The 14448-nt window shown below is 49.4% G+C and overlaps 2 protein-coding genes across 2 annotated transcripts in view; both read right to left on the reverse strand.

Moving 5' to 3' along the window:
• HOXD4 (homeobox D4) overlaps positions 1-362 on the reverse strand; it is a 1587-nt gene extending 1225 nt beyond the window's left edge. Inside the window, exon 1 of the mRNA XM_015410409.1 lies at positions 4-362. Within this exon, the coding sequence (XP_015265895.1) occupies positions 4-269 (266 nt within the window). The 5' untranslated portion in view covers positions 270-362. The remainder of the gene's footprint in view (positions 1-3) is intronic.
• Positions 1-14448, reverse strand: part of HOXD3 (homeobox D3) — a 52946-nt gene that overhangs the window by 31748 nt on the left and 6750 nt on the right. Inside the window, exon 2 of the mRNA XM_015410408.1 lies at positions 4473-4499. The gene's annotated coding sequence lies outside the window, so the exon portion shown is untranslated. The remainder of the gene's footprint in view (positions 1-4472; positions 4500-14448) is intronic.

Here is a 14448-nt window from a genome sequence, read left to right on the forward strand (position 1 = left end):
GGCGGCGGCGGCTGCGGCTGCTGCCCGTGACCCCGCGCCTGCACGGCCGCCGCCGCCGCGCCGGGGGCATTGCCGCAGCCGAAGGTCTGCTCGCCGTAGCCGGGGCGCGGGTAGAGCGCCTGGGGCGGGAAGTCCGCGCCCTGCGAAGCCCCGTAGTAGTCCGAGCCGGGCTGCTGCTCCCCGAGGTAGCCGCTCTGCAGATACTCCTCGCAGGGCGGGAATTTGGGGTCCACGTACTTGGAGTTCACCATATAGGAACTCATGGCCATTAATTTCGGGGAGGTGGAAAATACTAATTTTTTTTTCTGGTGTTGTCTTTTTTTCCTCCCCGCCACAGATCCCTCCTACTTGCTGTCAACTGAATAAAGTTGGGCGCCCACGTGACCGGACCGGCCAATCGGGGAGCGGAGAGGTTGATCACCGGATCTGTGTGCGCACCTCATAATTTCCACAAATTTCCACTAAATAACGCACGGGGAAATCAAGGGGACCCCAAGGCGCGCGCTGGGCCGCTCCTCCGCCCCCCCTCCCCTTCCCAAGGAGATATGAATATCATAACACACGATGCATCCAGCCAGAGACGTCACAGTGACCCCCCCCAACACCCCCCACCCATCTGCCCTCCTCCCTCAGGTAAATCAAAGGCTTTTGTCTCCGCCGACTCCCCCCCCCCAAAACCCTTGATGCTCTTTCCTCTAATTTTTGTCAATCCTATGAAAACGTTAGTGGGTTATGTCGAGCCTGAGTGGGGTGGGGTGGGGTGGGGAGGTGCGCAGGCATAGGCGGATACAGAGGAGGGAAGCCAGCGGGGACAAAAACTCAGAGAGAGGATCAGAAATCAGAAGAAGACATCAAACGCGAGGGCGATATGACGCACAATGGAGCGGCCCTGCCTTTGTTTTGTTGGGGTCAACCAAAAGCTACCAGAACCTAGCTGGCCAGAATCAAATCAGACAATGAGTAACTAGCTTCGAATTTACTCCCAAAAGTTAAAACAGTGTGTGTGTGTGTGTGTGTGTGTGTGTGTGTGTGTTTTTAAAAAGCCATACCAAAAAACCCCACAAAAATTTGAGATCTTCTGAAGATGATAAATTCAGCTTTAGAAGAAAAATTACATTTGATTATTCTTTTTTTTAAAGATTAATAAGATAGTGCCAATGTCCTGTTGTATGTAGCTTCCCCCCTCCCCTCCGAAAGAAACAAAATCGACATAAGGCTGATTCTAATAGTACCGTTAAAAATCTGGAAGAGATTGGAGAATTGGGATGGAAAAAAAGAATCTCTGATACCAGACAGTTGTTCTAAGCACCTTTTATTGCGTTTTCATTTAAAAAAAACATGTTCTGACCAACTACTACCTCACCCCATTCTTTATACTAACTATATTTAAATGAACAGGTTTATGATGGGATGCGGGCCCTAAACATTAAACAGGAACCTCTGATGAGAAGGAGGGAAACCACCATGCAAGTTATCTTTAGGCATCTTCTACCTTTAAAACGTCTAACCGTTTGCAGAAAGGTGACGTTTTTGCATCGACCATATATTCCCCTAGAATCGAATCTGTGACTATGTAAACACCACACAAATTCGGTTCTACAGGGTATATATAGACAACGTAATAAACATTCTGGTCTCATCTACTGAGGGTCACAAAAGGCAGCGGTGACCATAACGTTGGGATTCCTCTAACATTCTTCCAAGGACTGCAAACCTACTCAGTAGAGGCAAAGGTCTGAAATTATGGCTTCGAAGAAGGTGATGATTACATAGGAACACAAACAATATTATGTCAATATGCTATTTCCGGGTGACAGTGCTCTTTTGGGACGGTTCCCAAGGACGGATTTCAGGCAGCGTGGGTTACAAACAGCGCGGACGCTTCGTCATTTAAACAGGCACAGAAAGAAATGAAATCGCATTTTAAAATGGCAGTGAATGCGTGTTTAACTGCCTACCGAGATGGAATCTCAGCTCATTTTAAGTCTGTAAATAATTTTTTTAAAAATCTCCACGACCCCAAAGAATAATAATTTTTAAAGCCTCCTGATCGATAAGGCAACTGTTCTTTACCAGAGAAAAATTAACCTGCGAAACGAATAAAACCTAAGGCTGGGTTGATGCCACCGGCTGGTGTTTTTACGGCATTTCTCCGAATAACGGAGATCCTTTTCTTTTTCTTTTTAAAAGAGCCCTCTGGTTTTTCTTGCAGTGGCCTGGATGGTGAAGGGCAGGGCGGGAGGTCAGTCTAAACCATTTACAAACATATCCCCGCATTCCATTATTGCTGCTTTGTCGACAGAAGCTCAGAGGAGTCCAAAAGTTCATGAATTGTGGCTGACCCGGTTCCTCTGTCTTTGCTCTGCGGTCAGCTCTGCTCGGCTGTTCTAACTAAGAAACATGGGGGCAAATTGGGGGGGGGGACCTTACGTACCTAAGCTGCGGAGGGCATTCAGGATCTGTCTCTTGTTTGTTTGTTTTCCTTTTAAAGGGCTTGCTTTTTTAATTGCCCAAAAATAGTCTTCTGAAGGCGGAAAGAGGAGAGCGCGAGGTGGAGCGCATCTCTTAAGAGATGGCTGAACCCATACCTATTTGGGGGACTGGCTGAACAGGCATTATCATTTCTAATTAGAAGAACTGGGGGGGAGAAGGAGGGGATGGAGCCCCCCCCTCCCTGGCTCCTTTTGATGAATAAGGATTTCAGAAATGCTGAATAGGTCAATGGGCCAGAGCAGCCGGCTCTAAAGAGAGATACGTCTTTCGAGTTCCACAATAAATTTTATATTTTTTATTGGGGAACTGGGGTGTGTAGTCTTCGTCCAACGGAGAAGGTCGATAATATCAGGGAGCTATTTTTTTAAAAAAAAAATTGCAATCTGCCTTCAGTGAGAGACTATAAATAAAGTAATGACAACAGTGGACACTAATCCAAACTAGCTCTCCCAATATCTTGTGCCATAGCCGCACATTTTCATATTTGTTAGACGCGGTGACCTGCGTTTCACCTTTATGGCCGGGCTCACTCAGACAGGTCAAAGCCAAAGGAGTTATTGATGGACAGAAACGTTAAATATTCACCTCCTGCTTAACTGCGCGTACAAATGCTTTTGATCCATCCGGCCCTCGTTCTCATTGTATTCTGGGTCATAATCAGCAGGGCAAATTTCGGTTTAAAGGCGACATTTTCAAATAAAACAGGGGAGATAGGCGGTCCCCCCCCCTTTGGAGTGGCTTATTTTTTGAGAGAGAGAAAGTTGAGGGCTGTCCGGAGAAAACTCAAGCAAAGGCAAGGAGCAGAGAGGGGGTTTCGGAGAAAAAAATAAAATGTGGTTAGTTCACCCCTTCTTAGTGCTTCACAGCTGTTTAAAAAACAGACAACATTGCGATTTTTGTTTTAAATAGCAAGGTTAAATAGAGCAGCCGGGAATGTCAGGTCACTGGCAGGGTAGCTTTCCAAAGGGGGGGGGGAGGGAAAATAGGAGATGAAGTTTTGCGAGGGTTTAGTGCATGCTTAACATGGAGATCCCGAGGTGTTCTTTCTCCCTTTAGGAAAACGAGGCTCCCTGTATTTCACATTAGAATACAACTGGAATAACAATCTCCTGCCATAAATGCTTGCAACAAGACCCGACATCTTTCTTTCTTTCTTTCTTTCTTTCTTTCTTTCTTTCTTTCTTTCTTTCTTTCTTTCTTTCTTTCTTTCTTTCTTTCTTTCTTTCTTTCTTTCTTTCTTTCTTTCTCTCTCTCTCTCTCTCTCTCTCTCTCTCTCTCTCTCTCTCTCTCCCAATTAAGACTCCCCCCCCACGCCAGTACCGAGGGTAGCACCGTCTCCTTCGTCCCTTCAATTCATATCAATGTCTTATATCAGGCTTTCTCAGGAAGACCTCGTGGAATCCGAATCACCCCAACACTTACAGTAAGTAACACCATTCCGATCACCAACTCTGCGAGTTTGGGTGGCTTGTATGTTTCCACCGAAATCAAGGGCATTATTTGCAAAGGGGGAGGGGTTCTACAAGCATGTACAGCGAAACACGTCAGGACATTAGTTTATTCCCAGAAGCTGAGGAAGCCGGCCACCAAATGCAACTGGATTTGGAATGTCACACTCTGTTGCAGAGGTGATAGATTCAATCTTTGGATAGCTTTGTCCTGTTCACAGGGCTAATCCTTCTCATTAGCTGGAGAGCACATATGAGCATGGGGGGGAATAACACCTTGCACCTGTACAGTCCTGTAATTATCTCCCTAGAAACTGTACCATCAGCGTTGATAGGAAGGGGGAGGTAACAAAGTTAAAGGGAAGCCTCCAGAGGCCTGCAGATGCCGACACCAAAACCGTTGAAAAGATCCTTACAGAAACCTCAAGGAACCTTCGCCAGAGACAGGGGTAAAGAGAACCAGGTAATAACGCGGGAGCCCAGCCTCCTCCCCCCTCCCCCAAAAGAGAGATAGAAAAAGAGTTCACTTACTGGAGGTGAGCAGCCATGGTCCCGCACCTGTTGCAAAGAAGAACGTTTAGGATGGTTATAATTTCAGGTCAAATTAGCGGATCATCTTTCGAAGTCTTTTATAGAAGCAGCACGACCAATCATGGAAACACGTTTGTTTTTTTTAACAAAAAGCACACCTTCCCCACTCCTAATTTCCCCTCCTTTCCGACAATTTTTTTTAAAAAGATAGCTGATCGCTCTCCGACAAAACCGAAAACAACACTTTGGTCTCCGTCGCTCTGTTGAGTTAAAAAAGATGCCCCCCAACACCAGAAGGTCTTTTGGACCGCCGATTTGACCGTCATCGACAGAAACCGTCTCTTCGGGGTCCCATCCTGTCTCCAAGGGGCTTGCAGCAACACCTGGTGGTCGGTGACACCGGGGCCTTCTGCCCATGCCGTCCTCAGCAGAAGAGGCGTCCTTCACAACCCAGGGACTTCTGTTCCGTCCTGCTTTCATCGCCCAAGACCGAAATACCCACAACCTCAAAGTCCTTACCGGCTGCCTAAACAGCACCTTTCTAGACCTAGGTGGGTTTCATTAATGCTGACTTAAATACCTGTCCCCCCCATATCTTCTCTGTTGACACCAACAAGCGCCCCTTGATCGCCCACGTGCATATAACCCCGCACTGTATTTTGGTTTAAAAAAAGAAAGAAAGAAAGGAAACTGTTTGGAAGAGAAGGCAAACCCAGAATGATTTAATCTGTCGACGTCCCCCTTTCCTCCCTTCGTCCCTTTCCTTTGTGGACAGCGCCAGGCTAGGGGGAAAAGGACCCGTTCTAAACGCCAGCGCGGCCAGGTTAGTAGGTGGCACCGATTCTTTAATCTCTTCCGAAGGGTTTCTTCTCCCTCCAGTTCCCTTCGAGCCTAACAGAGACAAGGAGAGGGGGAAATATTCAGCCGAGGGAACCGGGAACCGCACCGTCCTCCCTGGCTTCAGATCCAGGCTTGGAAACCTGGGAAAGTGGGGTTCCTGACAACTCTTCTCCCTGAGACCCGATCGAATAGAACCGGATGAAAGCCGAGACAACGGAACATCGCACCCTGGGGCTTCCCCCGGATCTAGATTTCCCGGCTCACGCACCGCAGCAGCAGCAGGAGATGCGAGAAAGAGACCGACAGAGAGAGACTTACTGTGGGGTTTCCCAAAGAAAGGACCGGGCAGAAGGCGCCGGGATTTCCAGGCAGAAAGCTCCTTTGCCCACCGTTTCCCTTGTCACTGCTTCAAGGAAGTCAAGCGCCGGCACTTGTATGCTCTTAAACTAATTTATGGTGGGAATTATATTTTGGCTTGTCAACTCTCAAGCCATATAGCAAAGTTTATTGGGATCACGTGCTCCGAAGGAGCCACTCAGGGCCTATCTGGGCGAAACAATAAATAACCTCCGGCTTTAAACTTTTATTCACTTAAATAAAGAGGGGGCCTGGAAGGAAAAGGAGAAAGGAGGGGGGGGATGGGGGGAAAGGGAGAAAAGGGCCGGTGTTCTATGAAATTTAAGGGAGTCCAAAATAGCCAGGATGGTGCGAGCGAGGGGCAGGCGGCGGGGGTAGCGTTTTCAGGATAGTTGGTGGTGCCCGGAGAGGGGCCAAAAGGGGACCCTGAGCTCTCCCCTTGGTGGCTCTTGAGGAAAGGAACGTGTGAATTTCGCTGTGAGTGAGTACCGATTCCAAGTTTATCTGAATGAATATGTATGCGGCAGGCAGGGGGGGAGGAGGGAGGAGGGGGGAGGGGGCAAAGGGACGTTTGAAGCGACTTGAAAGGCCGTCAGGTTTGGGGGAGGGGGGAGGGGGAGGGGGCAAAGGGACGTTTGAAGCGACTTGAAAGGCCGTCAGGTTTGGGAGACCCTCACAGTCACCCCGCCCTTTCGCCGGGAGAGGAACACTTTAGGAACCACACCTAAACCCTGACAACTCTTGCTGCAGAATAATCCCGTTCAAAGCTCCCAGATACGAGGCTGCGGGTTGGGCAAATGTCACAGGGAAAGGGTTTCTGTTTCCTAACATTATTCTTCGTTTGGGCCTGTCGGGGGTGGGGGAATAAAATCCCAGTTTAAAACTCCATGGACAGAAGCAGTCTATCTCTGAATGCTAGTGGAGGTTGGCGGGCGGGGGGGGGGGGGCTGGCTGAGTTTCGTTCCGTCCTGCGATTGGGGGGGGGGGCGTGTGCGGGCTTTGCAAGCGACCAAACTGTTTTCCAAGCGCAGGAAAGGTCGCTAGACTTGTAAAAAGGGAGCAAAGCGGCTGAGCCACCACCCCCATATAGGGGGTGGTGGCTGAGCGCATTCCTCGCCCCCCCACTTCGATAGATGACAATGAGCCCTGTAATAAAACAATAAAAGCCGTCTGGTGTGAAGAGGGAGAGGAGGAGGGGCGCACCAGCAACGTAGCTTTGATGGGATTCATTCCAAACACAGAGAGGGAAGTTTTCCCTGGCCAGGAATCGCCCCCTTTCCTTTTGCGTGTGTGTGTGGGGGGGAAACGTTGGAGAGTTTGCCTTTGCGGGAACGCTTCGCTTTATTTCCTTCAGTCCGATTGACAACGTCCGTGACAATATGTAACATGTGGGTCCCCCCCCTCCCCCAATGTGGAATTAAAAACCAAAAGGCAAAAAGGCGTGTCAATACCGAAGACACCGCCCCCTTTCCCCTTGCGGACGATCTCATGAGCGCAGGAAAATGATTTAACCAAAAAAGTTTAAACGGGCCTGATCCCCTCCAGGGAAGCCCGCTGGCCTTGCTTCTGCCCTGGCCACAAGTGGAAGACGGGACTGAATACGCCGGCCAAATACGTCGCCGAACACTAATCTTTATGCGAAAGAGTGAAACGCAGGGAGAAAGTATCCCAGTAACCGTTTAGCCTGAAAACTTCTCTCAAGCCACCTTTGGTTTTATAAGGAGCTGTTTCTGACGGCGTCAGTCCCCTAGAAGGCCGGCTGTCTTCAATGCTCCCTCTAAGCTGTAGAGTCTTGTGAGCAAAAATTCTACTTTGTGAGCTACTGGCATTAAAATTGTGAGCAAGCGATTTGGCTACTGTGTAAATGAAGTTTGCTCTGTAGCCATCCTTTCTGAGCAAAGACAATAATGTATAAGCTGGAAGCTAAAAAACTGTGAGCTAGCTCACACTAACTCAGCTTAGAGGGAACACTGGCTGTCTTTGTTCCCCTCTGTTTTGAAAAAGTGGATCAAAAGACCTGATATGGGGGTTAGGGGGGTGGAGCTCTTTTTCTTCCCCTTCCTACATTCTTTTTTAACAGGGATGGTAACCGACTCAAGAAACCTAAGACAGAAAATCAGAAACAAACTTTATCCCCCAAGAAACCCCTAAACCAAAAAAAACTAAACTTAGACAGAACAAAGTTAGAGCACAGTAGCACCTTTAAGATCAACAAAGCTTTATTCAAGGTATAAGCTTTGGTGTGCAGACACACTTCTTACACGGAAAACTTCGTGGTTCTTAAGGGTGCCGCTGTCCTGATGCTTCAGACCAACAGGGTTGCCCACCTGAACTTACATTCGGATCAAGAAACCGTAGGGAGTCACTGTGGTATGACAGGTCACTGCCGCACCACAAGAACCCTCAAGGTTGATAACCTTGTATTAAAGCCCGTTTAAATATGACGCCTCGGTGATTGACAGATGGGCTGATGGGGTTTGGTTTTGGCTGGAATGTTTAATCAGACACTTCTTCCCAGTGAAGACTAGCATACCGGGTTCCAAGGGCGTCTTTATGCATGACATTAAAATAGTTTATAAACTAAATCTAAAATATATGTGGACAAGGCTGTTATCTAGCTCGCCTGGACAGCATTCACAGGTGGCCCGAGAAGCTCCAGAAAGACTCAAAGGAGGGCTTCAGAACAGTCTAATAACCCTACCTATTTCAAGTCTCTCTGAAAGACTTCAATCCTAAAGGACTTAAGCAAAAGAAAATGTGTAGAGAATTGCAGCCTAAACTTCTTACATTCAACTGAACTCATTGGGGACGGGCCATACTTCAGGGGTAGAGCATCTGCTTAGCATGCAGAAGGTCCCACGTTCAACCCCTGGCATCTCCAGTGGAAAGGATCGGGTCGGTGAGACCTCTCCCTGAGACCCTGGAGAGCCGCTGCTGGTCTGAGTAGAGGTTGCTGTCCCTGATCGACCCATGGGTCTGGTTCAGTATAAGGTAACTTCGCAAATACTTTGAAGTAGCTGTGAATGGAAGTGAAAGTCCAATGGCTATGAGGAAACCAGAGGCTACTTCCCCACGTAGGCTTTGACACTGGGCTGTAAGCTTCTGTGCTACAGATTTTCCCCAGGGATGCTGGAAGCTGAAGGAAGAGGATCACACACCCCTGCTCAATGCATTTCGATAGGATTTATACCAGCACCTGAAACATTCGGCTGTGCTTCGTCAGTCTCAGGGCTGAAGCTTTAAGACATCAGTTCCTGTTCCTCTCAAACATACATTGACTGCAAATCGTTATACATTTTAGTACTAGTCCTTGAGACTCCTGAAGGTGGAGAAAAGGGGGGGGGGGTATAAAAACTAACTCTTCTTCTTCGTGTCTGATCCCGAACAGAACAATGGACAGATGTGAGGACTTAGCTGTGGGGAGATCTCAGCGATAAGTGATGGTCACCACAACCAGTTTGGTGTAGTGGTTAAATGCATGGACTCTAATCTGGGAGACCCGGGTTTGATTCCCCACTCCTCCACTTGCAACTGCTGGAATACCTTGGGAAAGCCATAGTTCCGACAAGAGCTGTCCCTGAAAGAGAGGTTCTTGAAAGAGCTCTCTCAGTCCCACCTACCCCACAGGGTATCCGTTGTGGGGAGGGGAAGGGAAAGAAGTCTGTAAACTGCTCTGAGACTCCGAGTGACGGGGTATAAATCCAATCTCTTCTTCTTCTCTTCCTGTGTTGGGCATCTATGTTAGAGGGAAGGTCCCTGCAGGATCTTCATTCCGATAAGCCAATATCTGTTGTATTTATTTATTTATTTATATGTTTTTAAATTCATTTATACCCCATCGTGCTCCTCAATGGGGACACAAAGGCTGTGGTAACACACACTAAATAATCCACTTTGAGTGCACTTTCCAACTGAATTTTGCCAGTTCACACAGTAAAATCCAGTTAGAAAGTGCACTCAAAGCGGATTGAAAGTGGATTATTTAGTGTGTGTGACCGCAGTCAAAGTGGCTTCCAGTGTTCTCCTGTCCATTTTATGGTCACTACAACCTGAGAGGTAGGCTAGGCTGAGAGACTGTGACATGTGGTGATTCGAACCTTGGCCTTCCAGACACTCTTTGCCACTAAATCCTGGCTTCTCCTGGGTGTCAACCATGGGCCACAGAGCCCGCGGTCCCGCTTCCTCCTGTCTGTCTCCAGCCCAGTTCTCCCAGGAGGGTTCGACCACGGCTGGGCTGTGCCCTTTGAGACTGCGGGGGGGGGGGGGGGGGGCTAACACGTCTCATTTCACACTCACACACAAACATACCATCCCCTGTGCTTAGAAAAATGCCCAGTCTGGGGAGGATCAGGCTCGAATCTCGAACCCTCCTCACTGACATTTTGATTTTCTGGGTGCTCTTTATTTTATGTGCAGTCCCATGAGCCGCCCCCTGCAATCTGAAGTGGGACAGTCCCGAATCGGATTTCCCCAGCTCCGTAAAAACTAGGTTAGTGCCCTACTGGTTGATCTGAATTTCTGATGCTTTTAAAGAGGAGAGACAAATAACCTATAGCCTAGATAGCCGGCCACGGTCAGGGTCAATTCTTCAAACAAGGAAACGGCCCAAGAGACGGGCATTTGCCCTGTGGACCTCTGATCTGACTACCATATCCTTTCCATCTCACCGTTGCTTAAATACTAGAAGTAGAGTCTGGAGCTTCATTTTCTCTGCCCAGGAAGCTTCCCCCTCCCCTCAAAAATGGGCTAAACTCGTTCATTCGTTCACAAAGGAAAATACTCTGCACATGCTCAGAGACCGCCTAAAGGTCTTGTTTTCCTGCCCCAAGCCCTACCTAGTTGTAACAAACTGCTTCTGGGGGTTTATCCTCTGCCGACCACCAAATGCAACTGGATTTGGTTGTCTGTGGCTGCTAGAACTTGGAAGCTTAGCAGTCCTTATTGAAAGCGGTGTGTGTGTGTCTGTTTATTTTGTTTTGTTTTTAAAAGGATATCCTTTATACTTGGGGCCCACCGCCAGGGAGCTGACAAGGCTGTAGGCACTAAGTCATAATGATGCTTTAGACAGAAAAAGTTACGGAAGCAGGCGGTGATCAAAATGCCAGAGCAAATGAAACCAGCAAGGCATCATCAGAAGAAGTCGGTTCGGCTCCTTTTCGCCAACCCACTCAATTTAGGATAAAGGCATTCAGTGGAAATTGGCAAGACGCTTAATGTCCCGAAACCACAAAGAGGAGGAAATAAGGCAAATGGACTGGGGGAGGGAGCCGTCATTCATGTGGTCGAGGAGAGAGGAAAGGTGGGGAAGTTCTCAGGTGAAGAATTGCAAGGTTTTGAGAAATTGTTCCCTGGCGAGCAAAGCAAGACTGTTGAAGCCCTTCAGAAACGTCTGGCCTTGGAAAGGCGCGAGCCAAAGGTAGGCGAGGCTGGCAGGCTCCGTACAGAATACGGTTGCCAACTCCAGATTTGGAAATACCTGGAGATATGAGGGTGGAGCCCGGGGGAGTGGAGTTTAGGGGCGGGAGGGACCTTGGTAGGATGTGAGGCCAAACAGTCCACTCTCCAAAGCAGCCATATCTCCAGGAGAAGTGGGATAATTTTGTAACAAAAAATAAACAAGTGAACTATGTAGTCTGGATATCAGTTTAAATTCTGGGAGGTCTCCATCCCCCACCTTGAGTTTGGCAAGCCTAGTACGGGAGCAAACAAAATCACGTTTTATTTCCGGGTGTAGTCAAATGAAGTTAAGGTCATTCTGGATTAATGAAAACAGGATTCGAAGCCGACTTGAAACTGATCCCTTGGCGAGTTTTACAAGAAATCTACACAATCTTCTTTTAAAAAAATACTCCCTGGATTCCAAAGACATTTACCTGGAAAGTAGGCCAACGGATTTCAATAGAACTTGCTTTCCTGGCATACCCACCGGTTTGGATCTCAGCCTTAAAGCCTAAGGAGCGAGTTTAGGATCAAAATGTGCACCTTGGAAATCTGCTCCTTCCCCTACAGAACTACAGAACTCCCAGAGACTGGAGTAAAATAAGGAAGGGGGGGGGAAATCCCACAAGCATTTTGTCTCTGTGTATGGCTTTGTTTCAGCTGGTACCTTGAAGCACTGGAACACATACTTTCATTTAATACGGCTGCGGTCTCAGATCTCAGGGGCTGGTGCATCTCAGATCTCAGGGGCTAGGCAGAGTTGGCCTGGACTACTATTTGGATGGGAGACCTCAAAGGACTACCAGGGTCGTGAGGCAGAGGTATGCAATGGCAAACCACCTCTGCCAGTCTCTTGCCTCGAAAACACCACTGGGTTGCCGTAAATCAGCTATGACTTGAGGGCACTTGCAGCCACCACCTCCACCACAGTCCTTTAAAGACACTGTCCTGGGAGTAAGCACCACTGAATAGCATTGGACTTCCTTCTGAGCAGACCTGCTTAGAAGTGTTCCCTGCACTGTACACATATTCAAACAGCGCCATCCTAGTGGAAGACGATGGAATTAGAAGAGCTTGATTCTGCGTAGGATGGCGCTGTTAGATCACCTGACAGAGCAGGGCTTTAATCCTGAACGCGATTACGAGGGGAAAAACGCAACTGAACTCAATGGGATCTATTTCTACATAAACAGTATCTGAAGAAGAACCAGGTTTGAGTCCAGTGGCACCTTTAAGACCAACAAAGATTTATTCAAAGTGTAAGCTTTCCTGTGCAAACACACTTGTCAGAGGCAAGAAGTGAGCAGTGACTCAGGAAAGCGCTTCCACTGCCACAGTTTTTCTTAGTCTTTAAGGCACTCCTGGACTCTTGCACTTCTCTGTTCAGGTCCGGGGCCCCATGTAACTTGCGTCTGAGTAAAGTAGGCAAGGCCAGGCCTCGGGCATTTGTTTATTTCCTCTCTCCCCAACGGGGACTCCAAGCCGCTTACCTCCCCCCTCCGCCGTTTTCTCCCCACAACCACCTGGTGAGGTAGGTTAGGGTAAGAGGAGACTATGTGACCTGCACAAGGTCCCCCAGCAAGTTTCCGTGGCAGAGTGAGGATTCGAACCTGGGACTCTCCCAGATCCCAGTCTGACAGTCTCGCCCCTATACCGCACCGGCTCACTAAGGTAAGGGATGAAGCGATCAGGGCAGGAGGGAAGGCTGAGGAGTTCAGATGCCCCTGGGAATTCCTCGCCCCGTTTGGAAGGGCACACATCTCTTCATTATTGCAAGCATGCCTTAATAAGACCCGGGCAATGCTATAGACAAGGGGCTGTGGTGGCTCAGAGGTTAGGCTGAGCTGCAGACCGGAAGGTCTGTAGTTGGGCAGTTTGAGATCCTACTGCCCTTCTGTCTCTGGCCCTAGCTCCTGCCAACCCAGCAGTTCGAAAGCAAGAGATTGCAAGTAAATAAATAGGTACCACTTGGATGGGAAGGTAACAGCGTCCTGTGTACCTTGGTGTTTTGGCATGCCGGCCACATGACCACGTTTCCTCGGACAGCGCTGGCTCTTCGGCTTTGAAATGGAGATGAGCACCGCCCCTTAGAGTCGGATTCGACTGGCTTTCGAGCAAGGGAAACAACGGTTAACCAACGGGGAGGGGGGGATCCTGAGGGGATCCCATCACCCAGGTTGTGTTTCTCGTGGAATGAGCTAGGCTGTGGGGAGGGGGGGCACGCTGGGAATTCATTTTGGTTAGTCCGCAGCAATTGCTTTGGTGAGGCCAACTGTGGGCGGTGGAGTCTAATATTCTCGTGGCGACAGACTGTGGCCCAGGCTCTCCCTGGTGGCCCGCCCGGGTATCCCGCCCCTGAACGTGGAGGTTCCATTTACTCATCATCGCCAACGGAGGCTGCGTGTCTTTCTCACAGGTGGACACCGATCCAGGTAGCCAGCCGTGTTGGTCTGAAGCAGCAGAACCAATTTAGAGCCCCATGGCACCTTTGCCACTGGACTCTACATTTCTTCAGAGATGGACAGCTAGTGTGCATGTTATAAATACAGGTATTCTGACCCCGGGAAAACATTTCCTGACAGCCAGGGGCGCCGTCATAGTTGGGCTTTTGGGGGGCGGGGCGGAGCCAGCTCATATGTTCGCAAGGGGGTGCTCCAGCTTCGCGATGGAAGTGGGCGTTAGGATCTAAAAGTGATCCCGTAAAGTAAAGATCTGCGCTGTGATCTGAAGTGGATCTCCAGGGCGTAGAATAACCGAACTGTCGCTCTACACAGCTGCGAGGAGAAACTGATCGACCACCCCCGGAGAGCCTCGGACCTGAGCTTGGAGGCAGGGGGGCACGAAGGGACCCGCGGGGGTCAGCAAAGAGAAAGGGGAGGGTGTGATCGAGGGGCGCAGAAGGTCAGGCCGGGGCAAGTAGTTGTGGCATGACTGTGGAAGGTGAACCCTGGGAGAGTCGGATGAAAGGCCGTCTGGGGTCCTGCCGTTCCTTTTTATCACCTCCTTTTTTTGCCAGACCAGAAGCGCAATAGACGGGGGTGGGGTGTGTGTGTGGGGGGGAGAAGCTCTTAAACAGCAACGCGGAGACCGGGACGGGGTGGCCCGTTCCAGAGATCAAAGGAAGCCGGAGCCGAGGGACATCAAAGGACCAGACAGAGGTCCTGAAGAACAAGGAAGGGCGAACCGCTCGGCGGCCCAACCGATACAAAAGGCCGTCTCGATGGTCTCATAAAACGGGGCCTGCCCTTGAGGGTGGCGGGAGGACGGCGGGCAGCGAGGCTCGGAACGACACCAGGAGGGCCCTTATGGGTGTGTGTGTGTAGCCTGATTAGGGGTCATT

Source organism: Gekko japonicus, unplaced genomic scaffold, assembly GCF_001447785.1.
Source record: "Gekko japonicus isolate JY-2015 unplaced genomic scaffold, Gekko_japonicus_V1.1 scaffold1888, whole genome shotgun sequence".
Taxonomy (NCBI): Eukaryota; Metazoa; Chordata; class Lepidosauria; order Squamata; family Gekkonidae; genus Gekko; species Gekko japonicus.